This window comes from Egretta garzetta, unplaced genomic scaffold (assembly GCF_000687185.1).
Source record: "Egretta garzetta isolate BGI_Z169 unplaced genomic scaffold, ASM68718v1 scaffold235, whole genome shotgun sequence".
Lineage (NCBI taxonomy): Eukaryota > Metazoa > Chordata > Aves > Pelecaniformes > Ardeidae > Egretta > Egretta garzetta.
In genome coordinates, this window is record NW_009259792.1 from 307,345 (window position 1) to 323,679 (window position 16,335).

The window sequence follows — 16,335 nt, forward strand, 5'->3', positions numbered from 1 at the left end:
CTCTGCCCGGTCCCTTCCACCCCCGGCACACACACACTCGCACACCCGCACACACACCCCCCATTGATCAATATTTGGCTGTCTTGCTGCAACTTGCTGCAGTCTTTTAAAGGAGTAGTAGAGAGAGAGGGAGAGAGAAAGGGGAACTGACAGGAAGGGGTAAGGAGCTACACATGTCACATGTGCTTTCTAAGACGGCCAGGAGCATCTGCAGGCTGGATCTGGTGGAGGATGCTGCGGCAGGTGATACACAGAGGGCTCCAGTCGTTTTTCTACAAGCTGGGCTTATTCGTGAGCAGGCATCCGGTGTTTTTCCTCACTGTGCCCGCAGTCCTGACCATCATCTTCGGCTTCAGCCTGCTCAACCGCTTCCAGCCTGACACTGACCTGGAGAGCCTGGTAGCCCCCAGCCACAGCCTGGCCAAGATCGAGAGGAGCTTAGCCAGCAGCCTTTTCTCCCTCGATCAATCCAAAAGCCAGCTCTATTCGGACTTGCACACCCCGGGGAGGTATGGCAGGGTGATTCTCCTCTCCAAACCCGGAGGCAATATTTTGCATCAGGCTGATGTGATCCTGCAGATCCACCGAGCCGTGCTGGAAATGAAGGTGAACTACAAAGGCTATAATTATACTTTTTCCCATCTGTGTGTGTTGAGAAATCAGGATAAGAAATGCGTGCTGGATGATATTATTTCAGTGCTAGAGGATCTGAGGCAGGCTGCCCTCTCCAATAAGACAACAGCCAGGGTGCAAGTGAGCTATCCCAACACTAAATTAAAGGTATGCTCTTACTGCATGCTTTTGCCAATTAAAGAGGCAGCACTTCATTTCTTGTCCTAAGCAGCAAAGAGAAATATAATCATCTCTATCTCTCTCTATCGAAATGTGTGTGATCTGGGCTTTCCTCGGGAAGCAGCTGAAACCGGTGCCTCGCTATTGTTCTGTACAAGGAGGGAGGGGGGGGGACTGAACGCCAACAACCAGGAGAAGCAGGGAGCGGAGAACAGCTTCGGGACCGGGAGACCTTGCAATGCCTTGAAGGGTTAATCCAGGGGGGAAAAGGGACAGGAGGTCTCGGGATGGTGGTGGTGGTGGTGGTGAGAGTTGGGGTTTCTCTATCACCTTTTCCAGCCCCACAGCCGTGGTGGGATAATTTGTCTTTAATATGGCCAGAAAAGGCTTTCCTCAAACGCGCAGCGAGCTCCTGTATCTCCCTGCCTCTGCGAGTGCTGTAGGAGCAGCGGGAGGTTTGGGCCAGAAGCGATTTCAAGTGTCCTGCCTTCTTTTTCTTTACCTGCATGCAAAGAAGGGGAAGGGAGGTGGAATTTTTTCTCTCGGTGTGAAAATAATTAACTCTGCTGCTGGTGGATGGGCTGGAGTTTTGGGACCGATCCCATCAGCTTAAAGGCTTCCAGCAAAGGCGAAACAAGGTAAAAGGTGAAAGAAGTTTCAGTCCTTCCAATTAAAAGAATGAACAATTTGCCACAAATTATCTCGGGAATCTTTCCCTGGCAGCCAAGTACCCATCTGCTTTCTCTGTCAGCTGGAGCACTCCAGTTCACCAGGACTAACTTGCTATGAGCAAATGTGGTGCAAAGTTCTCAGGTGGCTGCTGAAAGAAGTTTCTGCAAATTAAAGGGTATCTGCATGCTCCCCCAGGCATTGCACCAGAGGCAGGATTTATTTAATAAAGTGTAACAAACTGCCTAGCACACTCGTTACTCATGGCTCAGGTCCTAAACCAGAGAGACCTTGTAAACCAAGGGTTACCTGTCCTCCTTTTTTCAAAGAGATCCTCAGGGATGAGGGAGGGAGTGCTCTCGCAAGTACCGGCCAGATCCTGAACTTATCATTTGTTTCTTACTGTTCATTTAGCAGGAAAAAAAGTAAAGCCCATCCCTGCCCCAAAAACTGAAGCAGAGACATAGATTGAGTTTATTGGGGTTTTTGCTTCAGTAAAAGGGCCAGGTGGGGTTTGGTCCCATTGCTCTGGATGTTACAGTAGTTGCTTTGTGCAGAGTTGTGGCTGATGAGTTGAGTGTGTGGAAATGAAAAGGTGTGCTTGCTGCTGCTGGAAAGTCCCGAGTGCAGGGAGAGCTCGGAAACACAAGTTATTCTGGATTAAATATCCCTGAACAAATTTTAACTTTTAGTTTGCTGGGAAGACAATCCTGCTGTTGCAGAATTAAAGTGCTTTCTTTCCATTTTGCTTATTTTTAAAGTCAAGATTAAGCTATTTCAGTGGAGAACACTTATAATCTGGACTAATGTAATTATAAACAAGCTTTATACAGAAATAAGTCATTCTACTCTCTCAATCCAGACTCATTTTCTTGTGTGGAGAAACCTTGACTGAGCTTGGCAAAACTAGGATGAGGTCACTTGCGATGTGTTTTCTTTTTTACTAGGAGAGTTCCTACAGCTCCTTTTTTTTTTTTTTTTAAAGATAAAAGCGAAGGGAAAAATAACCTGGTCTGGATTAGAGGTTTATTGGAATAAGTGATCGGTAGATAATTAATACAGAGAAAGGTTTTCCCAAAGCATAGATACCTGACTCTGAACATTGCCAAATACCAGCCCAGCACCTCCGATCCCTCAAGCAGTTGTTGTGCATCATCTTCCGAATGAAGGAATAAATGCCCTTAAGTACCTGGGTTTAAGGCTGGACAGAGCAGACAGCTTCCTACCCACTTCTCGGTGAGGGGAGGTAAAGCCGCCAAAATCTGTGGCTGCACTTTAGAGAAAAGCTGACGACTACAACCCTTTTCTGCAGATGGGAGAGCCCCTGGTGTTACTGAGAAAGAGAAAAACGCTTTACCACAGTTTTTCTTTTTCTGGTACAGTTAGGACTCTGTTGTGGGACCCTGGTCAGCCCTGAACCTGGACTGGCCTTCAGCTACGGCACATCCCCAGAGACTCACCTCCTCTGGTCTCTTTGCCTCCAGCTGCTGGGAATAAATTACTACTTGGTATAGATTAATTCACTCGGTGAGCCCCCCTCTGTCATCTCTGTTGTCCCATCTACAGGATTAGGAAGTTGTAGGCAAACATCGCTTGCTTTCCTTCAAGCCATGGCCAAAATATTGATCCAGGCTTCCAGGCTATTTACTGACCTCCCTCTGCACCTCTGAGCAAAGACTGTAGAAAGCCAGACCTGTGTTGCTTGTTTTGGGGTGTCTGGATGTGTTTAACCAGAAATACCTTGGATGCTGCACCCGCTGGGGTAGATCAGTCTCTGGATATACAGCAAAGGGAACAACCCTTTGTGGCTGTAGCTAGGAGGTTTTTTATTTCTTTTTATTTGAGTCATGACATGAAGGAGTGGTTGTGGCTAGGCCCCAAAGGAATGCAATAAGAGGGTCAAGTCTGTCTGGCCTAATTCACTGTGGACCAGTGTTCATCACACTCACCGGTCCATGTCCTTGGGATCTTTCTCAGCTAAACTTCCCTGCACCATAAGGACCCACCAGGTTGCCTCACTTTCTCAAAGGACACATTGCTTGGTTAGTACTGGTAGTACTGCTCTGTCTTTTTCTTTTAATAGTGCCTTCAGATTGAATAAAATTCTTCTAAGAACAATATGGTTGGTTTACAAATCACAAAGATGTCCCAGATGTGTTTAGTCTGCAGCTGACACGGGTCAAGTGTCAACCTGTACTGGTTTGGGAACCACAATGACAATGTTGAGCTGTTCCTACTGCCTTCTTCCCCATCTGGGAGCTGCAAAAACATCTTGTAGTTTTTGCTTTCCCCCGAGTCTTGTGAGAAGCTCTCACTTCGCCCCTCTTCTTGTCTCCTGCTAGAGCCCACATTGGTTTGGTTCTCTCAGGTGAGGCTGTGGGTGAGCTCTTGCCAGGTCTTTCACGGGAACTTTGTGGGAGCTGTGTGAGCAAGTTTCAGCAGACTGCTTGGTTTTGAAACAGCTGTTACTGGGCTGCAAAATCTAATGAAACTGCTTGGCTTTTCCTACGAAAATCTGGCTGTGAAGGGTAATGATTTTTTAATCGTTACTTGCTGTAGTGTTGCAAGAGCTTATAGCCTTGGATATATTTATTTTCACTGCCCCTCTCTAAGTTGGGAAGTCTTGGTCTCTCTACTCTCCAGAGGAGGAGCAGAGAGATGGCACTTACATCCACGGAGCAGACTGCAGTGTGGTTTCAAAAGCCTGAGATGCATTTAAAATCCACTCTGGCAACACAGGGGTCATTGCAGGCTAGTTTACTCTTCCGAAAGGCTGAGCCAGGCTGTACAAAAATTCTTGCTCCTGTGGCTTTGGGGACACTCTCTAGCTTGTTCACAGTTATTGCTATGCTACGCTGCAGTCTGCAGCCCAGCCAGAAGTGTGACTTGCCCAAGGTCATGCAGATAGACCGTGGCAGAGGAGGAAAACAAAGCTGGATGTATGAAGTCTTGATGAAGACTTTTGAGATACGTCCTGGAGCAAGATTTCTCGTGCTTTTCCTAGCCCAGGACAAAAACCCCAATGCTTGGCGTCTGGATTGTGCCCTAACCACATAGACTGGGCAAGTCTACTCTGAGCACTGACCCTCAGACATCAGACTGTTAAATCACAAGTTTTGACAAATCCCGGCATCACTTTTGTCAATTAAGACTTCCAGGACAGTGCCTGGGCATGGCTTGGGAGTCAGCATGGGAAAGGATCCATTCCTGGTTGGAATATCTACTCCATTCTCCATTCTGGGGATAACAGTGTGTGTCTGCTTGGATGTGTTGTGCCCCTGCCCCCAGGGCCAGAGTACGGTCTGAGGCACATTTTATTTATTGGTATGGGGGATTACTTCTTGTGTACTATCAGATATGAGGAAGCAGATTGGTTTATGACCCTGGTTTGCCAATAACCCCAGAAACTTTGCTGTCCTTATCAGGAAAAAAGAAAAAAAAAATCACTACAAAGAATGAGAATGATTTCTGAACAGGGTCCTTACCCGGAGGGAAAAAAAAAAAGCATGAAAGCACTTTTTCAGGTATTTTACCTTTACTGTTTCTTTTCATGTTTATTTGCTATTTTGTCTGAGAAAACATAATAACTTAGAACTTACCTCTCTGAGATCAAAACGAATATGACAACTCCTGGTTAAAAGGAGCCTTTTGGAAGCAGATTGGTTTTTGTAATATTGCTTTCATTAATTAAGTATCAGTCATTTATGAACACTAGGCTAAATAGCAGCAAATAAAACAGACATCTCTATTACCACAAATGTGGTAATAGAGTTGAATATTGAATCCTTTATTGCTTAAATAGAAAAGTTACTTGCATTCTCTTAGCATCTTGAAACCCCTAATTGCAGACTTGCTCCTGGCCAGATTCTCAATTTTTCTCATGCTGGCAGCTGTACTTTTAAATAAGCCTTGCTCCCTTTGCATTCGTGGAGTCTTACCCACTGATGTAAGATTAATTGCTCCTTACATGACCCTGAGAACTGACCACCTCCATGGGACAGAGAGGATATAAAACCAGAACCCACCTGCATGAGAGTAGACATCCGTGTACCAAAAATATCCACAAACTATTTATCTCTTCAGTAAAGTTGGTTCAAGTGTAAGATTACTCTGACTCCAAGGACCAGATGCTTCTTTAGAGGCACTGTGGCTCTGTTCCCATTTGTGGTACCACCTGTCCCAGCCTGTGGCTTGGGATCCTCTGAAATGCTCTGTGTCTGGCGAAAGTTGCTAAGTCAAAGCAAAACAATAAAACACGAGCAAGGAGAGGATCAGAGGAGGAAGGCTGGAGGCTGCAGATAGTTTTCATCTTATCCTCTCTGATTAAGATAGGATTGGGCAGAGTAGCTGCTCAGTAGCATGAAAGCAAGCTGAAAATGTCTGAAGGCAAGTGGCCTCTTCTGGCTCACAGGCTGGGAAAACTTATTTGGAAAAGAAAAGAAAAAAGACTGTCTTGTTCTTCCAACTGCGTTTCTGTACTGTCCAGCAGGACTAGGAAGAGCTCCTCGCCCACCTCTCCTGGAGGGGCTGGCGGAGCTGGTGTCTGCAGCAGGTTAGCCATGCCTTTATGGGGAGATGTCCATGCAGCTATCAGCTCTTGAGGACATGATCAGACAGCCTGCCTCCTCCATGTGGGCAAGAAATGAAGCATTTCCTTGCATTTTTAGGAAAATTCTCCACTCCTTCCTCTTCTTAGTACATTAGGAGCGGTCTCTTTCTTAGCTCTGCTAGACCAGGTGTTAAGACAACCCCCTCTTGCCTAAAAGGAAGGCCAGACTATGAGCCCTGACTGCACCAGGGATGTGAAACCAGGTTAACCTGTATCAGGACAAGCTGTCCCAGCATAAACAAACAGCAGAAAGGCAGCAGAAACCTATCAAAGCAAAGACAGGGTTTAGGGTGCTCTTTTTGCATTGTCGTTCTTTGGTTATGAACTTAACTTTCTTTACCCATCTCTAGGGTAAAGTCCACCTCCACCCGACCAGGGCTGTAGACAGCAGGTTGGCTGGGTGTGGGGCTCCTTCCTTCCCATCAAGCAGCTGAGAGCAGGGGCCATGTCAAAGTCTGCAAAGAAAACATTCTCCATTGACCTCTCAGATGACCTTGGTCAGCTGCTTCATGCCTTTCCCTCCCAAAACTCTTCAATTTTGTCAGCACTTGCTGGGAGACATGGCCTTTTATGCAGTGCCAGGCCTTCTGGAGGCCTTACCGTGATGTGAATAATAATAAAGAAGCAACTGGAAGATTTTTTGAGTAGAGAGAAAACAAAGATGCAATTGCAAGCCCCTTCAGTTAGTAACGACTGCTCATCACTGTGGATCTGGGATGGGCGTCAACCACTTGCTCAAGGTAGAAAGTCCAGTAGCACTTTGCCATCTTCCTGCAAGAGCTACTCCTCTGTGGACAGAAAAAAAAAAAAAAAGTCCTTTACTAAATATTCAGTTAACTCTTGGCAGTGTTTCTACACTGACATAACATCTTCTAATCTCAGCCTTCCCTATACCTTTCCAAAATGTCTTTTCAGCCCCTTACTGTACTGGCTGTGTGAGCTGTTGGAGGGCTCTGAACTTCTCCTTCTGAATTTACAATGGATGGGTATTCTTGCTATCTGTAACAAGAACTAAATTCAGATACCGCCATGCTAGCAAGGTGAGAGAATACAGTTGATGAGCCTTAGTGAAGAAGATGTGTCATCTTCCCAGACGGAGAAAGATGCTTTAATGGAGAGGAGAGGAGAGGAGAGGAGAGGAGAGGAGAGGAGAGGAGAGGAGAGGAGATCGCTGAACTTCTCCTTCTGAATTTACAATGGATGGGTATTCTTGCTATCTGTAACAAGAACTAAATTCAGATACCGCCATGCTAGCAAGGTGAGAGAATACAGTTGATGAGCCTTAGTGAAGAAGATGTGTCATCTTCCCAGACGGAGAAAGATGCTTTAATGGAGAGGAGAGGAGAGGAGAGGAGAGGAGAGGAGAGGAGAGGAGAGGAGATCCTTAAATCAACATTAACCAATTAAATATATGTTCTGTAGTAGGAGTGGGAAGAACTTTGGAAGGAGAAAATTAGATTAATAAATATGTCAAAAAAAGTTCTGAAATTATTTAACACCCTCTATGTCTATGTGTGTATGCATATTACATACATATCTTAGTCAGTAAACAATAATGTAGGTAAGGTTGTGCTAGACATTTGGAAAATAGTAATCTAAGAACAAAACCTGTATTAAACCTTTTCAGCCATTAAGGGATCAAAGAGCCCTATGCAGAGCTCTGCACGGGTATTATTACAGAAGTCATGGTGAAAAATCCTGCTGACTGGTTTTCCGAGAGGAGTGAATTGAGTTATTAAAATAATGATCTTGCATTTGTACAGAAAGCCTTTAATTTATGCAGACCCCACATCCATTGCACACTCCTAGTGCAAGCGGTGAGACATGCTGTGCACGGCTGGGATTGAGCTGAAAAGCAGCCTTAAAAACAGATGAAACAAAGTTTTCAGCAACGTAGGTGCTGCGTGCGATGGGAAAGAGAGGGGAAGACAACGGGAGGCAGAAAGGGCAATCTGTAAAGCCTTTTATACCTCTGTTGCTCACTATATATTAGTCCTGTTCTCTGTTTTCCTGCCTGCCAAGGCACAAGATGCTCATGTGGAGAGTAGATAGCAAAGGACGTTCTTGGTAGCGGGGCTGTGAAGGATCCTGCAAAGAGGGAGAGCAGTGACAGAGCTCCTGAGCGTTGCAGGGATGATCGCCTGCAGTGGCACATGTCGTCGTCCTAGCCCTGGTTACACTGGGTGTGAATTAGCTTCCCTTTTGCACTGGTTGGGCCATTTGGGAGCAGGGGCTTTGGGTGAAGTGCTTGGAGATCTTTGCTGACACTAGTAAGTGTGATCTGGCGGCAGTGGGAGGATTTCCAGCTAAAAAGTATTACTGTGGAACCGTTTCAAGGGCAAACTCGGAATAATTTGTTGGTGGGCAGCTCTGGTATGGCAAAGAGATTTTTCTGCAGCTTTTTTTTCTCCTTAACCCCACCTACACGTCAGTGGGTAATTCCTGCACGATGCCAGTTCTGCATGCCCAGCAGCAGCTCTGTGAGACGTCAGACAGCCCTCCCACAGCCGTGAGTTGGCCAGAGCAGCTTTTCTCCCTGCTTTTGCATTCGGGTACCAAATGTGCCCTCCCCCAGTCCAATCTTGCTAGCAAACTGGTACTGCAGCCAGGGAGCTGCTGGCGGGATGGCAGGTTGCGAGACCGACATGTCACTACCTGGCGAATATTGCAGGAAGGTTTTGGTCTCATGATGATCTATAACTAAGATGGAAAAAGTCTGTTGGCACCACAGGTGTTATTATGTTTCCTCAATACAGGCAAATGTTTCAGCATCTCCCAGAATAATTCTTCTTTAAAAATACCAATTGCACAAGCCCTAAAGCCTGCTTGTCTGCTCTGAGGGCATCTGAGAAGGCAAAGGGTAGTCTTGCCTACCTGTCCCAGGCCTTTGAAGGCAATGCCACATAGCAAGGACTTGAAGTGTAATGCAGCCCACCTACCTAGGGTACGCAATTTGGGATTAAAGATCAAGCTCCTAATGGGCCAGTCAGCCACAGTTAATTTCCTTGCGCAGTCGATGGGACACCTAGGAGGTGCCATTGAATACCTCCACAGGAAAGCCCAAACACCTAATATGTACCCTCTCGAAATGTATAGGCAACATAAACATCACCTATAGGACTGGTGCTGTGGGCACCCAACACTTGTGCCGTTAGGTACCCAAGCAAGACAGTAAAGTTGCTCTTCTGTTAAGACAGGGCTTGCTTTTCTTACACCTTGCATATTTGTTTCCACCAGCATTACCCAAGTGTTGTCAGTCCGATGGGGAGGTGTTATTCTTACCACATACAGGGTGTGTGTTTTTGCACGTGTCAACAACTTCGTAAAGGGTGCTACAATTCAGAAGTGGCCATAGAGTGTTTTGCTGCTTCTGTGCTAAATCACTCATTTACCTGTACTAGACCACTCATTTGCCTGTACTAGATCACTCATTTACCTGTACTAGATTACTCATTACCTGTGCTGCATGTAGGGCGGGCCCATAAAATTTCAGCTGAATCTTTCTCTATCAGAAGCTACAGTACTCTTGAAATCAAAACCATCTTTGAAACAATGTCTACCTTGCCCTTAATTTTCTCTTGGAGGAAGAAAACAGAAGGGCAGGTTCCCATAGAGTCATTTTGACACGTCCCCAAGAAAATGCTTCTATTTTTTTGTGTTGAAATGGTTCTTTCAAAGTATTCTTTCAAAATTCTTTCCAAAATATTTTGCTCTCACATTATACTGTAGATTAGAAAATAATATAGGAAAAAATAAGTTACTTTAAAAGGAAATGTTTTCCCATGTTCAAACTTTGGGGAAGGAGAGGGCACTCTGGCTTGAAAATCACGGATAAAGGAAGTCACCCCACCAGCTCTGCCTGGCAGGATCCCTGCATGACTGAGGACAGAGCCCAGTCCCTGTGGGCATAAATGCATGCCCCAACAGGGTGCTTTGGCTCTTTTAATGCCATTTTTCACTGGAGACCAAGGCACTCTATTGATGGGCCAAGTGATCCTCACTTCCAGTTTCTGGAGCAGGTTTAGTTTGTAAAACAATTTGCAGTTCGTTAAGAAGAAAGATGCTGTTAGCGGTGCTTCATTATGCAATGCAATCTCTTGTTTGACGGGGCCTGTGACTTCAATATAAATCACCCTTTTCCAAAGCATTTTCCAGGATGGTTTCTTAGAGTAGATTTTGATTCATTAACTAAATACATTAACAAATGCAGTGCTGAGCAGATGCAACATGAAAATATTCATGTGCATTTTTCTCCTTAAAGTCGACACTTCAGTTTGCTCACGTTCTTGCCTCCCGTCCTGCTGAGTGAAGTTTCATTCACAGATAAGTGAAAAACATCCTCTAGTAGAGATTGCACCACCTAGACTTTTGGATCCAGGTGCCAAACCCACTTCTCTTCAGGAGTGGTTGGAAGGTGTGGTAATAAATGCTCTACCAGTGGTGTTTCTTCGTTAACTAACATTAATTTTCCTGCCCATAACCGATTTTCTATCTGCACATAAAAAACACTGGTCACCCAGTTGATGCACAAAATTGCATAGAAAGTCGGGACACCAGCAAAGAAACATGAACATTTCTGAGTATTTACAAATGTATCTCCAATCCTTTCCTTCCCCAGGCTTCAAGATTAGCACAAGTATTAGGCTTTAGGTATATATCCAAAAATAAATTTCACAAGCTTGACAAGCTTAAGAGCTCTCCTGCTCTCATAAAATATTTCATGACATTTCATTTTTGAGAAGAATTTAATTTTAAAGAGAAGTTGGTTTTTTTTTCTCCTGAAAGAATAAAGCTTGTATCCTTACAACTTTTACCATCTTCTTGCTTCTAGTATAAGATTTTGGAAATAGGAGAAAGAGGAGGACATCCCTGAAGGGAAAAATGTGTTTTGTAAATGCTGAATACTGTAACAGTATATGTGCAGTGGTCTTTTCATCAGAATATTCACCTCAAAAGGAAAGTTAAAGCAAGTCATTTGTCACTACTTAACAGATCTGAACAATGCTCCTTTAGGAATAATTCTGATAATTTTTTTGTGGAAAACCTAATTACTCTCTGAAGTAGCAAAAATGACAAGGAAAAATAAAGGCAGAATATGATGTTTCTTCACTTCCTTTAAAGTAGCTAAATAAAAGGTAGCCAGGATAGAGAATAGTCCAGAAAGAAACTCAAAGAAACTCAAGTGTATCATGAAGTGGTAGGACCAGTTTGAACTGGATCTTTCCTGGAGTCTCTTCAGTGAGGATGCAGTGGACAGAAAGGACAACATTTCAGATGCTACTTTGTGAAGGAGCAATTTGGGTGATTTTGGTGCAGGATGAGAATTCATATTCTGCTGCAACTCAGATCTTCCTCTCCCTTACATTGATTTTCCCATCATAAAGGAGTGCTGTGGTGCAGCTGGAGACATTCAGTCAAAGAGCTGTTGGAATTTTATGAGCAATCTCATGCCTCTTCTGTGTAACATCAAGAGGTCAAAGATGTAAAAAGTCTATAAGGTCAGTCTAGCCCATTCTCTGGCCTGTGCAGGATTATGAGGGAATCCTAATAGAAAAATTAATTCAGATAGGCTTGGATAGGAAATCAGTCATGTGGGTTGGAAACTGCCTGAAAGATTGTAAATGAAGAATCATGATAAATGATAATGTAACAAGTTTATGGAAGGTATCTTACAGGGTATCTGGAGAATTTGTGTTAGGTCTGGTTTCATCTAACATCTCTATTAATTATCGGGAAGTGGAATTGAATTGCACAGGAATGAAATTCACAGATAATATTAAACAAGGAGGAGATGTCAACAGCAGCTGAGTCAGAGAATTTACATGGACAGAACCAGAATATTTAGAAATCCAAAAAGAAAATAAAACAATTTTCTGAAGAGTTCTGGTTGTGTTCTGGTCCCCAAAGGGCAATATAGAGTCCTCCCTTGAAGCAGATTCCTGTGAGCTGAGTTTTGTAAATGTCGAATTGAAGATGCAGTGCTTAAATGATAGGACCAAGGTCAAAGACAAAGTTGATGTTAAAGCTGGGATTTTGCAGCCCCCACAGAAAGGGCATTTAGTTTTACTTTCTGACTCTGAAAGTATGCACATTTCGCTACTCAGTGTTGTGCTACAACCTTCACCTTCTTGCAGATTGAGTTCTGTAGGACAGACAGCTCTGTATGTTGAGTTTGAACAGTGCTTTGGAGGCTGTAGATGATGTGTTGGTCCTTTTGTTATCTTTCTAGAATGCAATCAGTCATCTTCTGGAGTTTTGTGCTGACTGTGTGCATTTTGTATGGGCCAACCTTGATATTGTTTTGGTGCGTTGTGCCTCACCTGATTGTTCCCCAACACTTCAAATTTAAATAGCCTCATACCCCTAATGTCACAAATTGGCTCCATTTTGTCCCTGTTGAATTTTGTCATTCATCAATTATATTCTGGTTGTGCCAGGGAAAAATTCTCATAGCAGGCAGTCTTAAAAGTCACTTGAGCAGGACAGTTAAAGAGTATTCAGCTGGATCATTTCTACTACTTTTTGTCCAACTTGAGTTTGATTGCAGGCATAGTCTCTAGGAACAGGCTAGTGATGTTTATGAAATGGATTGTGGAGTCAGGCCATTTCTTCTCCTCTTCTTGACAAAAGTCCACAACATCAGGGCATTTGCTGCAGCAGATGGTACCTGGTCAGGCTTGCAGAGTCAGGCTGTCACCCTGCCCTGCCACTGAGGGTCCATGGTGTAGCAGTTTGTGGATGCTCATACAAAGAGTCGTGATGAGAAAACCCATCCCAAAGATGGGATATATTTCTTTTAATCTGAGCCATTTTATGTTTGGCATCTAATCTCAACAGGGCCCAGTGTGCAATCAGAGGAGAGAAGGGTGAACCTCCGGAAGCAATGCATTTCATTGTTTTCTAAACAACTACATTAGGCCACGATGAATTCACCCTTCAGAGGCATCATGGATCAAAGAACGAATGTTCAGATCATGCATTTAACTTTCAGCTGGTTAAAATTAGGTGAGCTGAATCCCACCATGCTTTCACTTCAAATAAATAAAAAAAAAAATTCCATGGAATTTTCAGAAGTATGAGAATATGCTAAATATTAAGATCGTTACAGCAAAGACTTACATCAGATGAAGTGTTTCTGAATGACCTAGGGTATAATCTGCATGTGCACTGACATGAGAAAAGACTTCCAAGAATAATTTCATGGGGAAAATCATGGCTTCTTCTCAAGCCCATTGCAGCTTTGTCTCACACCAGATCTCTGTCAGGATTTTGAAAAACTCCTTTTTGGAAATTATTAGACAGCTGCAAAAGAACTAAAATACATTAATCTGAATAAGGAATTAACTTCCACTGAAGGAACAGGAATTAAATGCCATCCTCCTGCAAGATAGACTGCTAGATATTGGCAGTTTATTGCAGCAGGGTGGCTGAGATTTTGCGGAATACTCAGAAGACACATGCTAAGGATCTATCATCTGGAAGTGCTTTACCATCTGATTGCTCTTTGGCTTACTTTATCAACATTTTTCCCTGAATATTTATTTGAAATCCGAAGGTGGCTACATACCACAGGGTCTCATCATCTGCAGCAATTATTATTTTTTTTTTTAAATTAAAAGTCCAATCCTTCCTCTTCTGCCAGGACCAAAACCTGTCCAAATAGGTTATACACATAAATTGAAAAATCACTTTGTACTCCAGGGGACTTTGAAAAATCTTTTTCTTTTTTTTAAACATGCATTACATTAAAGTAACTGTAAAATGTCTATTTGGTGAAAAATGTTTTGATGTCCTGCAGGGAAACATCTTGGTTAAGTTGAAAATGTAGTGGTTGTTGTTATTTACAATGAAGATAATACATTTCTTCAGAAGCGCTTAAATACAGTGACTAAATATTCATCTTGGTATCTTGAACTCATTATTAACAATAGCACTCCATTAACATATAAATCTAGTAACACATATAACCTAACTTTAAGCATTTAATGAAGGTACTTAAATTAGGGTTTGGGACACTGTAGGCTTTAGGAGGACTAAAAACCCTAAGAATGAGATTCAGGCCATTTAAGGTCAAAATTTCCCTTCAGAGGTGCCCCGTTTTTCCCTTCTCCTTGAGCAGGCAGCCTGGTAGTCTCGGCATTTCTAACCTGGCCGGTTGGGTTAGGCAGCCTGACTCAGGGCCTCAGAGTCTCAATTCCAACTTTTCATGTTTCAAGTCCTGTTCTGGCTGAAGAGGTGCACCCAAATCAGAAATTCTGCTTGAAGTTAATAGCTACTGTGTACTCGCACGCAAGGACAAATACTCAGCTGTGAAATACAGCCACCTTGAGGATGAAGCCATTCAGGTGTTGCATAGCTGACACCACCAGCAGACGACAGAGTTTGAGCACAGGAATTAAAGAAACCCTGAGCCAGCTGGCAGCAAGGAGGCAATTAATTTTTTTTTCTTTTTCTTTTTTCCTCCCCATTGAGTTTGCATAAACCTGGATTAGTTCTCCAATCCAGTTCGTCACATGCCACATGAACTGGTGCTCCCAAGCTTGGCAGGGAGGAGGTGGAGGCTCAGGAAGGAGAGGGAAGGGACCCCTCCTTTGGCAGCATCACCAGTTTGTGCTGTGATACTCAGCAACTAAGGGAACTCCAGCATCAGACGGGAAGATCTCTGGAGCATGGGCAGCTTCTCCAGCTGTGCGTTTGCACAGGACCTTGCACAGTGAGGTCCCAGACTGTGCCAGAACCTCACTGGTGACCAGTGATTCTGGTCTGAAGTGAGACCTTGGCATCTGCTGTACCTCATGTGGGTCCTCCCAGGCCTCAGCAAAGCAAAGGCTGTAACAAGATGAATTGCTCCTAGCACGTGGAGCTTGATCAGCAGCAGTTGTTAACAACTCCTGCAATCTCTAGATGAAGGCTTTGGGCTGATGTAAAATTTTCAGATTGTCGCATGTTGTTGTTTAACACTCATTTATCATTGCAAATGTGCTCTGTGCCATCTGAGACAGCATGTGACACCCTCTCCCACAGAGTATGGCTGAAAAAAAATAAAGAAAAACTGGCTCTCATAATGTCAGCAAACTTCCAGTGGGAGAGCTCTCCAGTGATGGGAGGCAATGAAAAGCCCAAAGTGGAGATGATGCCATGAGCTTTACTTTGACTGGAGTAAGACGTAAAGAAAACATGTTAGAGGATCACACATGGCAGGATCTTCATCTCTATGGGCTATTAAGAATATGAGATTTTATCACGAAGGGCACAGGTTACAAGGTGGTCTTGAGACAGAAATACAAATCCTACCTGCTGCTGTTCATATGTCAGGGTGAAAAATCTCTTTGACGATATTGAATTGAGAAGTACTTTGAACAGTACTCAGCTGTCTCATATGCAGATCCAGAACCCCAGATTCAGTTATATTTTAATGCATAAATACAGGCCTACTTAAATGCCTCATTCCCACTCCCCCTTTCCAGATTCTGGTCCAATGTTATGAAAAAAAAAAAAAAAGAAAAACATCTGAAACTAGACATTTTTTTGGCTCGCTCCAGCAAACAAATTGCCAAACTCATTAAAAACGAGTGTGTGCTGGAGGGAAGGAGGGGATGCCTCAGGGTAGAGAAATTGCTTCACAATGCCAAATTTGAGATTAAAAAAAAAAAAAAAAAAAAAAAGGAAAACTGATTAATTATCTCTTAAAAAAGAGGAATTTTCAGCTGGAAGTGTTAAGCGTCTTTAACTGTGTCTGCTTTGCACAGTGCCTTGCTATATCTTACTGAGCACTGCAAGGGTGGAAGCAGCAGCACCTTGCATTCGAAGGCTGGCTGCATTACTTAAGCCTGCAGACTGCTTATCTGGAAGTTAACCTCAAAACCACACTAGCCCCCAAATCTTGCCACATCACGCTTGGCTCTGTCTGATTCTCAGTTATTTCTTTTCTTCTTGCCTTTGATAAAACATTATCGCAGCGTTTCAGTTCTTTGGCTGCTGGTCCCCAGAGAACCCAGGAAGAGCAGAGACAACAGAAAATTAAAGAGATGTTTGCCAACATAAAACATAATTTAAAAAGAAGAAAGCACCCTTTTCTGTGTCATTATTGAAGCTTCAGATTGTAAGAGCTTAAATGGTTCCTGTGGATCTGCTTTACTCATCGCTTTTTATTCTCTGCTGTTTATTTTTTTAATATTTCCCTTAGATGGAGTAATAAAACCAGGGAAATCCAATTCCTTTTGCTTCCTGGCAGGTTTTCTTCATCTTTCTTCTGTGTATTGGAT

The 16,335-nt window shown here is 43.5% G+C and overlaps 1 protein-coding gene across 2 annotated transcripts in view; it reads left to right on the forward strand.

Annotated features, from left to right (window-relative positions):
* Window positions 1–180: 180 nt before the first annotated feature.
* The window catches only part of PTCHD4 (patched domain containing 4), a 91,296-nt gene continuing 75,141 nt past the window's right edge, over window positions 181–16,335 (forward strand). Inside the window, exon 1 of one of the 2 annotated variants that reach the window (XM_035895119.1) lies at window positions 181–606. In XM_035895119.1, coding sequence (XP_035751012.1) covers window positions 181–606 — 426 coding nt within the window. Of the gene's footprint in view, window positions 781–16,335 lie in introns of both variants that reach the window. The other variant, XM_009639606.1, reaches the window with a different exon arrangement.